The 12018-nt window shown below is 43.0% G+C and overlaps 1 protein-coding gene across 2 annotated transcripts in view; it reads right to left on the bottom strand.

The window, feature by feature from the left end:
* Positions 1 to 599: 599 nt before the first annotated feature.
* DOCK4 (dedicator of cytokinesis 4) overlaps positions 600 to 12018 on the bottom strand; it is a 468861-nt gene continuing 457442 nt past the window's right edge. For both annotated transcript variants that reach the window (XM_065939085.1, XM_065939086.1), the window contains exons 49-52: positions 10513 to 10585; positions 8670 to 8783; positions 6044 to 6105; positions 600 to 3185 (exon numbers count right to left, since the gene is read on the bottom strand). In XM_065939085.1, coding sequence (XP_065795157.1) covers positions 2769 to 3185; positions 6044 to 6105; positions 8670 to 8783; positions 10513 to 10585 — 666 coding nt within the window. In that variant the 3' untranslated portion in view covers positions 600 to 2768. The remainder of the gene's footprint in view (positions 3186 to 6043; positions 6106 to 8669; positions 8784 to 10512; positions 10586 to 12018) is intronic.

The following is a 12018-nucleotide window of genomic DNA, read 5'->3' as shown; positions in this document are numbered from 1 at the left end:
ATAACTAAGAATTCATTCTGGTAGAGCTATCTTTTAATGTGTAAAGATCAAAAAAGGGCAAAGCTGTGTAACTTATTTTCTTTGTTGTATTTTGTAGAACAATCAATATCAATCCAGAGAGAAGACTACTAAGGTAGAGAAAGAAGCTATTCATATTATAATTAGGCTTGTAGAATCGAAACACTTGTGGATTCAGTGGTGATGAAAATGTTCCCCAAATGCTCTAAAATCACTTAATGTTGAGAAATAATCAGGAAGACATTGACAATGACCTTTAAGTGAGTTCTGGTACTTAATTTAGCCAGTGGTTTGCTTAGCACTGAGTGACCTAAATGTTGTAAATCTAACACAATATATAGATGCAGCTCACAAAATTAAAAGTCAGGCTTTATTAGCAAATTTGGTAGTTAATGGACTTTGCAGTGTTAAATATATTTCCTATCATTTTACGAACATCAGGGAGAAAGCAGGCATGCAGACAGTTTGTGCAGCTGGGAAAAGCAGCACTCAACTGTTCCTTCTGTACATTTGGCAATTATTTACACAGCTTCTGTTCAAGTCAGGATGTGCTTATGACAGGAATAAAGACAGAAATACCAAGATTAATCAGGTAATTTTATTTAATATTTACCACTCAGCAGCAACCAACATGAACATTCGGGCTAATAGAATCTCTTGAAATGTTCTGCTATATAGCTGCTTCAGAAATACACGCACATGATCGACTGTTCATTGCCCCAATTTTTTTTTAAAAAAATGGATTCAAGAGCAAATAACACTGATTTACACTGTGCCCAAGCACTAGTCAAGAAATCTATTAAATTACAGAAGAAAAGGAAATCAAAGCTTTGTTATCTTAAGCATGTCACCTTATTTAAATGGAGGGAAGGCTTTACTTCTTTAAAGCAACAGAAATATGTATCTTCCTATATATATAGATATATATATACTTAAGGATGTGATTACAAACACAAAGTGTTATCATCAAAAGCAAAAGCTAGTTCAAGAAATTTTCAACTGAAAAACTTGCAAGATACAAAGCTAAAATTCATGTTCCTTTTCTCTATTAAGAATACTTTCACTAAACATAAATATTTTAACATATATTAATTTTTCTGACATTCAAAACTGTAGTCAATATGGCAGAATTATTGTTAAAAGCACATATGTACAAATATTCTTTTTCCATACATAAAGTATTTGGCATAATTATAACAATCATACTGCATCCACAACAGTTTGCTTTTATTTTTAATTTTTTTACACGTAATGGTATCTCTTATTAAAATTAACCAGTTATGTACAAAAATACTTGAACATTTATTATAGAAAACCTCTATAACCAGTCTCAACAGCATATACCTGCTGAATGGTTTCAAAGGGAATATAAAAAAGTGGTCACTGCCTTCTGGGTAAGCTATCAACAAAAACACACACAGTTAAACTAAAATGAGCTTCCCAACAAAAGAGGGAAAATATTCAACAGTATGATTTAAAATACAGTTCATATCTATTGTCAGTTGAGTGTTATAAACAGTCAGTAAAGAAAACAAGATATAAAATACATTACTACATACAAGGTGCTTTTCTCTTTTCACACCCCTACGACTGTGGCATTAGCATCCCTATCTAGATCTAAGATGCTATGTTGTAATGTTCAAGCTAGCGCAGTCTATAGCCATCCTCCTTCAACAAAAGGACAACAGGATTAGTTCAGCAGACAAGCCCCACTGGTAACAATGGAGTTGTGAGGAATTTCTTATTTTGTGCAGGACTGAAAGTTAATGCCCTTGCCTTTTAAAAGTCCTTTTGCCATTTAATCATGCTAATATATTTTCTCTACTTTTTTTCTTCATTTACTCTATCGATTTAATACTGTCCTGTATTGATTCCTGAATTCTTGTTAATGGGACACATTAATTTGTGCCTACTTAATACATGAACATCTCTTCTTCAATGACAAATTGGGTAGCAGAAATTATCTAAGGAAGCACAAGATTCAAGTAAACATTTCTCCTGGGGTCTTTTGCTTCATCAACCTGATGGGAACTCTGGAAGTAAATTGCACCTTGAAAAGAAATACAGTAGATACCATGGTGTCAGGGTACTAAACGGTTTACCAGCCAAATGGTATAGTAGTTTCTGAAGAATGCAGACAGCAGTCAAGGTAAAAAGCAACCTTCAAGAAGTATGTTTCAAGAACAAAACCGCTTCCAGTCCCAATCTCTGCAACTCCTTTAGTGTGTATCTCATTAGCCTGCTTTAACTTTTAATATGACGATGTGCATTCATTTGTCTGTTGATAGAAAGAGTCAGAAACCTCACCTTATTTACAGAAGTCTTCTAAAGTAAGGACCACTGCCTTGGGATGTGCACTGACTTAATAAGCTTTCATGAAGCATCAAGTATTCAGTAAAAAGTATACAACATTATCACGCTTCGTATTGTTCGACAATATTTTACTGGTTGAGATTATGTTAAAAAAAAGTGAACATAAAAAGATACAAAAGAAGGCTTTATCACTATTTATCACTTTCAAACGAGAAACGGTGTCATGAAATTCAGCCATACTTGGGACATCTGGCGTTGGGGATCAGTAACTTTTAATATTGTGCAACATATTCTATTAAGCGAGTTTAAATTCCATTCATCTAAAGACAAATCTGACTTAAGTTATTAAAGTGCCTACACTAAAGATGTCTTCTCACCATACCTCTTGATGTCTTGTAAACGGCAAAGAATGCGTCGCAGGGAAGTAGAAACGGGACCTATAATTGGGAGACTTTCCGGGGCAGGGGCCTGGGCCGCGGGCCGGGGTCCGTCCTCCTGGTCCCGTTCTCCAGGTGGCCCGAGCGCGCCGCCAGGGGCTTGGGGGGCAAGGCGGGCGGCTCGGCGGAGACGGGGATGGAGAGGCTGTGAGGCAGCGGCACGGGGCGCCGCAGAGTCCGCTCGTACACGCTGTAGGGCGGCGGCGTCTTGCTCTCCTTGCGCACCGGCTCCTCCGACCCCAGCGGCGCCGCGGACGGCTCATTCACCTGATTCTCAAAGCCTGAGGTCTCCGACGTGCTACACCGGCTGAGGGACGAAATCCCGCTGCTGTAGCTGCCCGACAGCACGGGGGAGTTGGAGATGAGTCCTGGGGAGTGGTACTCCACGGGGGACGGGGTGAAGGACTGCACGGAGCCCTGTGCGGAGGGGAAACGGCAGGGCGTTCAGCGTCAGGGTGATGAGCTCTGCTGCGTCCCCCATCAAACCCAGGGGCTGAAGCCCTTCTCTCCCCCACCCCTGGGCAAGGCATGGCAGGCCCTGCCCTGGAGACTTCTGGGCTCTTGCCAGGCTCAAAAGCTGAAGGTTGGCAGCCCTCAGGCTATGTAGCCTGAGAGACCAGATGTTTCATCTGCACTGTTTTTAAAAGCCTCGGTTGTTAATTCTGTAAAATAGGACGGTTTCCCACCAAATGTGCGTTTCTTTAAGCACTGGAAAGCTCTAGCAACACGACTCACTATCTCTTTCGGTAGAGAATCTCTTGTTGCTGAGCAGGGGCTGGCCCTTTGGATGGGGCCTGAATCCGTCCGTTTCCCACCATCACCACCACATCACACAGAGGCCTCGTTTGTTAACTTGTCTATCCCCACTGGCAGCAAGATCTGCACTTCCCTTTGGACTTCCCTGCTGGCTCAGAGGGTAAAGAATCTGCCTGCAATGCAGGAGACCTGGGTTCCATCTCCGGGTGGGCAAGGTCCCCTGGAGAAGGAAGTGGCAGCCCACTCCAGTACTCTTGCCTGGGAAATGCCATGGACAGCGGAGCCTGGCGGGCTACAGTCCGTGGGGTCACACAGAGTCGGACACGACTGAGTCACACACACACACACTCTCCCTGTCTCTCTCCCCCTTTCTCCCTCTCTCCTAACAGCGCTCTGTGAAGAGGTTTCTACTGGGAAATATTGCATCCTATGTACTCCCTGAGTCCATTCAAAGCCTATTAGCTCATTAAAGTCTGACAATAAAGGAACCTCAATGACTTTGTTCAGTCCAGTGTTTGCTAAACTTATTTCACCACAGACCTTTTTTTTCATACCTCCTCATTTATCACATAATGGCCTATAAAACCAACAAATGTTATCCTACACTAACTTTACCTCAGTCTCTCTTTCTAAACATGAGAATGCTGGTAGACACAAATCCTTTCACTTATCAGGAGCCTAAGATCAAGAATGGCCAATTAAAAGATCCAAATTCACTGGTGTTTTTTGTTAAAAGTTCGACCCCGAGTGCAAAATAGGGCAGGTAAGCTGAGTCTTCTTCACAGGGTTAATTCCCTCATTTAATTGCTGAAAAAAACTCTTAAGGAGTTTTCTGCATTCTAAGCACAGCAAGAGAAGGGGACGACAGAGGATGAGATGGTTGGATGGCATCACTGACTCGATGGACATGAGTTTGAGCAAGCTCTGGGAGCTGAAGATGGACAGGGAAGCCTGGAGTGCTGCAGTCCATTGGGTTGCAGAGTCGGCCACAACTGAGGGACTGAACTGAACTGAAGCACAGCAAAGCTAGTAACGTGGTGGTACTACGCCCTCTAATGTCACCCGGAGTTACACCACCATGTTTCATCTTTTCAAAGCCTGATTTGTAGATACTGCTACAAGGCTACCTGTGGCCAGCAAGAACACAGGCAGGTCTGTGGAAAGAAGAGTATACACCACTTTGCTAATTGGTGGCTACTTGAATATTTTCAACTCTTTGACTCTATTATTAGGAATTATTCTTTTTAAATTTTATCTGATTACTAATTTGCACAATCAAGTTAAAAAGTGCATATGTGAATCCCATAGCAACATGTGGGGTTCTTTGCGAGTAAGGGGAAATGTAATGATGCAGAAACACCGTGTTGCTTTGCTTCCAACACATTAAGATAAGAGTCTATGGCTCCCGGGGTGAATGCAGTCCCATGCACTTTATGATTAACAGTTGCATGGCAGTATGACAACCAAACCAGCAGATAATTTGCACCCACTAGCAAATTTTGACATCAGAAATGTCAGCAATGCAAATCACGCTTTTTTTTTTTTTTTTTTTTTTGCAATTTTCTCCACTGCAGGGGTGGGGTGGGGGAGGGGAGGTTTCCTTCCAGATTCTCAATTTCTACCAGCAACAATCCTGAATACCACAGATGCACAGGATCACAATCTGCCCTTATGTGTTTGCAGAAGCTAGTTTCTGTTTTTCTTTTACATTAGTTCGAAATGTCTCATCAACAAAAAGGACACAGAGCATGCGAATCCTAAGTCATTCAGGAACAAATCATTCTTTTCACAGTCACTTCATCTTTAAGCCTCTGGTGTAGCAGCTCTGAACACCTACCTCTGAATGCACCAACAATCCTTGCAGCCAGTCTGATTCAATTTGTATAGAGACTAAATATTATTCTTTACCTTCAGGAGGAATTCTGTACATTTAGAGATGTTAAATAGTCTATGTCTTCATATTAAATCAAATGTCTGACCTTTAAAGCTTTCCAGTTTGTTTCCCAGAGATTTTAAAATTCATTTTACTGTCTTGTTTTTCATGATCAAGTATGTACCTCTAATGTAAATGGAAGCCTTGGCATAATATGTTAAAAGAGAAAAAGTTGGGTTTGGCATTTTCAAAATGAGTAAGACTGATGAAAAAGGCACTTGAGAATGTTTAGTAGATCTTGGTTATTTTTCAGCATTATCCTTTAGTTTAAGGCACATCAAAAACAAACACTTAAGTTGAAAATATCCTAGAAGATACCTAGGGATCATTTCTTTCTAATTCAGTGTATATACTCACTCTAGTTTGTACATTCTCATTGCCACCATTTGGAGAAAAAGGCTAATAATCTGAAACCAAACGGCAGACTCCCCAAAGGGAAAATCTAATGTTGTTTTCTTACCCATTTTCCTCTCCCCCTTCTATGTTCTCTGCCTGGTCCTTGTAGATGAAAGCACCTTATTGATGTAACAGGGGAAAAAGTAGCAAGGGGCCAATTTCTAGCTCCCATCTAAACAAGAGCCTGTACCTTCAGTGGAGATCGCCCAGCAGGCGAGGGGGATACTGACGCCGTGTGCCTTGCTGGTGAAGCTGTGAAGAGAGAGAGATCATTTCAGTTCAGAAAACCAGACAGCTGACTACCTGAAAAAGCCCTCCGTGTGTACAAACCCATACAAGGATCTAGGCAAGGTGGGGGTGTGGGTGGAAAGACTGAATGGTGCCCACCCAAAATGGATTCCCCACAAAGGATGGCAGCTCCAAGACATGGGGTAATCAGTGAAAAGTCACCAGAGCACACATGATGCTTTAACCTAGTGACTGGTCCAGCGTCCTTTCCACTTCCTCAAAGCCCAGATGCTTCTCTGCCCCTTGGTCTATTTCAAAAGATGCTTTTACGCGTGAGGTGTCAGGGAGCAGACTTTGGGCTGAGCAGGAATGGAAAGACCCAGGTCACCCAGACAGCTTCGGATAGGTCCCTGGGAATGTACTGACATCAGTCTCCTCTTTTACCACCCCCCGCCCCCCCTGCAATATTCCTGAAATTGACAGAAACCCCTTGGCTACATTCATATAAAAGCTTAACGTCTGTACTTGGGTTAGGAGGTCATCATTAAGATGAGAAGAACCCTCTGTGTTTCTCCCAGCAGATTTTCAAGCCGTACACCTGGGACACGGCCAGTGTGAAGACACTGCCGTGTGTGTGCCCTCGTGGACCAAATCCAGCTCTCTAAAGCGTAAGCACACATACGACAGCCAGCCGTGACACTGTCAGCACGGGAGTATAAGCCAGATTTCCCAGGTCTGCCTACAGCGTTTTCAGTGGGCTCGGGGTTTGCTGCTCTGCGATGAGCTGCCATGCTCCCAGCTGTCACAGTGGGGTTTGCAGCTCGTAAGAAAACCACAGAAAGGCCGAAGGAAGAGAGACGGTTATAGATCCCACCAGCAGTGAGCACACAGGATGACAGGAGGACAGACCATGACAGCAATCAGGGCAGAAGGGGAGGCAGTGCTGCCAAGGTAACTGGGGAGAGGTACGGTCACCTGCGTGCTCTGGGCCTAAGGGACTAGGGAGAGTGGCCGGTCCCCCCGCCGTGGGGTCGTGCAGATTCATCTTGCATACCAGGGCATGCTGTCAGCACGTGCCATGTTCCATTGCCACTGTTAGTTCTCAATTGTGGGTGTCAAGTATAGAATAAGAGCATGGGAAGCATGCCTTGATGGGGAAATGGTATTTTTATTGTCTGGGACCCTCTTCCTCTCAACTTAGGCATTCCCTGACACCACCACTGTGGACCACCCAGCCGCCCCGGCACCCTCTGCATGTTTAGAGTGATGTTTCTCTGAAAAAGACCTAAGATAGTTCTATCCCTGTCCTTGCCTACAAGGTAGAGTTAGCCTAGGAACCTAAATACCATGAATATTATTGTCCCTTTGAAAACACTTTTCAAGCTTCCAACATTAGGGACACAGCCAGGTTTAAGCTGGAAGTTGCTGCAATGTACCAACATCATGAATAAAACACCAAGTACTGGTCGGTGAGTTTTAAACGTCCATGGCCACACGGACCTAGCAATGCAGATTATCAAGGAAGGCTACTTGTGTTCTGTTTGAAGATCTCACATGTCTTTCCAAATCTACTGGCAACTTCTAGCTTTGGAATGTACAAAACAAACTGGGTAGCACACAGTTTATTTTAAAAAGAGAGTCATTTTTCTTTCTTTGGTTAAAAAAAAAAGAAACTAGAAAGATGTTAAAGTACAGTAAACGAAACAGGGTGGTCAATCCAGAAAAATCCATGAAAAACATAGGTGTCGTATTTTCTCATGCCTTAAGGCTAGTTGTATTTGTAAAGCTTCAAAACGACTCTAAATATAGGCGAAGTGTTGAAAAAGCTCTCCCCATCAAGAGGACACAGTAAAGTGCAGCAGCCTCTCTCAAAAACTGCCCTCATATGCAGGTCACCCAGCAATGGCTTCTTCAAGAGGAAAAGGGGGTCCGTTACTGTTATAAACTCAGAAAGGAAGTTTCTTAAGAATAATTTTCAGTGGCTCTCAAAATTTAGAAAGGTTTGGTAAAACACAGATTCTAGGGCTATGGCCCAGATATAGTAAAATTCTGATTCAGTAGGTCTGCTGCTTAAACCACCTCCCTAGGAGACGCAGTGCCTTGAATGAACCCTTTGAGAAAGATGACCCTGGAATACAGTCTTGGCTAAGCCATAGGGGCAAGATGCTGGTTGGCTGTTCTCCACAAGCCTATCCAAATCACAGTCAATCCTGCTCACGGACAACCTGAAACGGGGGTGTCAGTCCTGCAGAAAGTGGCTGGAGTTCGCAGAGGCTGATAAGAATGAGGTGCTTCAAGCGAAGGATAGAGAAGATGCTAGTGGTTCAGCAAGGTTAGGGTGCCCCCCCGCCAATTCTGAGGATGGTACCTAGGAAAAGAATGTTCTGCAGTTTAGGAGTGGTGCGCTTGTGGACTTATAACAGGAGGTGAGGAAAAAGAGGGAACACTGCAGATGAATTCTGTAGCTACTACAAAGGCTTGTAGTACCTTGGACACATCAAACACCAACCTTTCTGAGGAATTCAGGTCGGAGTAGTCAATAAAAGTTATTTTTATAAAAATGATCGTTAAATGCTTCAAATACCCACCAGTCTGTGTGGGCCGTGGAGGGACTGGGGGAGAGATGAGCTTCCCACCATCTGCCATGTTCTTGGCTTCCTTCCCGCTGTCCAGGCTCCAGCTGCTAGGGGTGGGGTTCACAGCTGGAAGGGAATAACACAGCCAAAATCACATGGTGCACGTCACCCTGCGAACACTCAATCTTAGCAGTCAGAGTTATCCAGAATGAACACAGCAGCTGGATTAAAAATAATAATAAGGAAACTTCCTAAATGCGAACCCTTTATTTAATTGCCCACCTCACAATTATAGTTGACATTTCATTGGGTGATAGCATCTCTCTCTTTTTTCCCTCAAGCAGTCAGAACTACACATCTCGACAAAAGAGTGTAGAAACTTGAGATTTACAAATGTGTTTAGACACTGGATAACAGATGGAAGATGTAGTCACTCGACTATTTTAAAACTTGATTTTTAGCGGAATTTTCTGGACAAATAGCACCCTAAAAGGGGGAAGGCAGTGGACGCTAATATCTCCACTTCCTGGCAGAATTACTGGCAAGGAACAGCCACACCACATCATCCTGTTGGCCCTTGTTCCTCAAGTCAAAGGGCTATAGTGGAGAACGTCCTAAAAAAATAATTTGGAATGCTGACAGTATCATTCCTTTTTTGTAATCTATCTGCTGCACACTTCAGTAAGATGCAGAAATATGGAACAACCCGGTTAGGAACAAGGGCAAGACATACAAGGTTATAAATAGCAGCTCAGAGAGGAGGTTTACAAAATCGTCTTTAGAGAATTCCAGTCTGATGCTCGCTGAGCAGACCCTGCCACCTGGTGGACATAGCCAGAATTTCAACATTTTATGATTATATTACCACTTGAATTGGATGGAACCACCACGCGTAAAATACATTTCCTCTGGTCCTTTTAAAGGTAGCTTTGTGGGTTTTCTTTGGTAGAAGAGGTGAGAAAACGACCACATTTCTAAGTTATCCAGACAAAGATCAATATTTGACTTGTAGCTGTAAAGCAAAATGTGTGCTTTAAAATAATTTAGGCTACAGTCTTGCTGATTCCTATCTCCCGAGGAAAGTTTTAATGTATCGGTGTACTCAAATGACAGTGCAGTCGAGATCTTAATGGGGACAATTAAAATGCACTTTACAGGGATATGTCATTAGTGACTGTTAATTTGCTGGCTCGGGGACTGCTCTGATTTTTGAGGCTGACTCTGGGAGGTGAACGAGTGCCCTGCTGCCAGTCCCCATCCCCCTAGCTGAGGAAGTCACATTTAATCCACCCTTCTTCCTCTGCTGTGTTGCACAGACCAATGCTAATTGGCTATTAACTGCTATGCATATGTTGGTTTCTCATTTTTCATGTGACCTTGAGGCAGAGCACACTCCATTATGCACTGGATTGCAAACTTTCAATAGCATCTGAGTCACCCACAAGCAACAGATGAGCTGACCGAATGAGCTTGGTAAGGCAGACACAACGTGGGACCGAGGATCCATCTGGGAAGGTGCTTACTGTCCTTGTGTTGAACAAGTAGCCTAATTGGCCACTTTGTTTCAGGTAGCCCTGGGATTGCCTCAGTGGCTCGCTGAATGACACCAAAAGTCATTAAACAGAGGCATCCCTACCTTGCTCAGATTCTGCTGCTAAATCCTACAAGAAAACAGTTTGTGAAGAGTGTATCAGAAATAACTGTCTTCCATCTATCCCCTAAAGAGCAGGTCGGTCCTGATCATTAAAGGTCTGCACATCTGCCTTCCACAGGGACACGAGGGTGACTGGAGGAAATGAAGACAACATGCTGTTACACATTCCATGGCTGACGAAGACACTGGCTTCATACCCACCTTTCTCAGGCGCAGAAAGATTGGGGTCACTGCGTGGCAAGGCTCCATCTCCAATGTGATTAAACAGCAGCCTCTGGAAAGGCACAAGAATCTATTTTTATGGTGCAAGATACTGACAGGTGAGATCTAGAAAACGAGGTGATTATTTTATTACTGAATGGTGTATGCTACTGCTCCATCGTGTCTGACTCTCTGTGACCCTCTGACCCACCAGGCTTTTCTGTTCATGGAATTTTCCAGGCAAGAAGGCTGGAGTGTGTTACCATTGCCTACTCTAGGGGGTCTTCCCAACCCAGGGATCTAACCCACAGATCTTGTGTCTCCTGCATTGGCAGGCGGGTTCTTTACCACTAGTGACACCTGGGAAGCCCTTACTGAACCTTTTGGTTTAAAAAAATGTTTCATATGGCAAAAAGAGCCATATAAAACATCACTGGCTTAACGTTGATGATTGGCTTATCATTATTGAATTATTGTTCAATAATGACTCAATTATATTTAAGGGAAAAAAAGGAGAAGACCCTTAGGTTTCAAACAGTGTTTCTAAATGGTGTTTTAAAAGTCTATACAGGATTTCAAATATCGGGTTGGCCAAAAAGTTCGTTTGGGTTTTTCCATACCATCCTCAAATGAACTTTTTGGCCAACCGAATATAACTGGCAAGTAAATTTTTGTAACAAAATATGGAAAAAATAAACAGTAAGTAGCAGTTAAGCTATAGTGCTCTTTATAAATACAAATGCTAGACTGGCAATATAAAATGTAAGAAAGAAAGAAGAAATATTAGCTCAAAAAATCTCTAGTCAATGAACTTTACATTTTAAATCCTAGATTAGGTTAAAACATATGAAATGGTTAGTATGTTGCAATCTTTAACCCACAAAAATGCCAGTTTTACATAGTTCTATCTAATATATTAAATGAAAGGCACCAAGTCCTTATAAGTAGATACACCAGAGGAATGTGTATTACGGAAATTTTGGCAACACACGCTGCTTCAAATTTTACCAAAAGCAGAAAACTCAGGAGGCTAATCTGGAAGTCTTTCAGAGTTCCCCACGCTGGTGACCTGCTCTCCAGGAGCAGAGGGAACAAACTGAAAGTCCTGGGCAACAAGTGACAAGGGGAAATTAAACCAGCCAGGTGGTTCAGGAAAATGCACTCGGCTACAGTTTCTGCAACGCGTCCGTGCTGTGCGGACGGGGTACCCTGGAACTTTTGGGAGGATCAGAATCAGCAAAGAAACCAATCCAGACAAATGCCCCTCATTCTCATCCATTTCCAGATGCAACTAGCCTTCTGCCAGGATGGTGTGGAAAAACAGAAAATGAGCTGGAGGATAAATAATGATTACTCTCTGCTCCTGAGTTACCCACAAATAACCGATAAAACTGAGGGCTCCATAGGAATCTGTACCTTTGAAACCCCTCCTCAAGGTGCTTAAAGGGCCCAGGGGTGAAAACGTTGGCCCTGCAGTCACTGAGGCTGAGGGAGATCACTGCAAAG

Source organism: Muntiacus reevesi, chromosome 6 (genome assembly GCF_963930625.1).
Source record: "Muntiacus reevesi chromosome 6, mMunRee1.1, whole genome shotgun sequence".
NCBI classification, from domain to species: Eukaryota; Metazoa; Chordata; class Mammalia; order Artiodactyla; family Cervidae; genus Muntiacus; species Muntiacus reevesi.
Note: the sequence above shows the minus strand (reverse complement) of the source record. Positions and strands in the feature narration are given on the sequence as shown.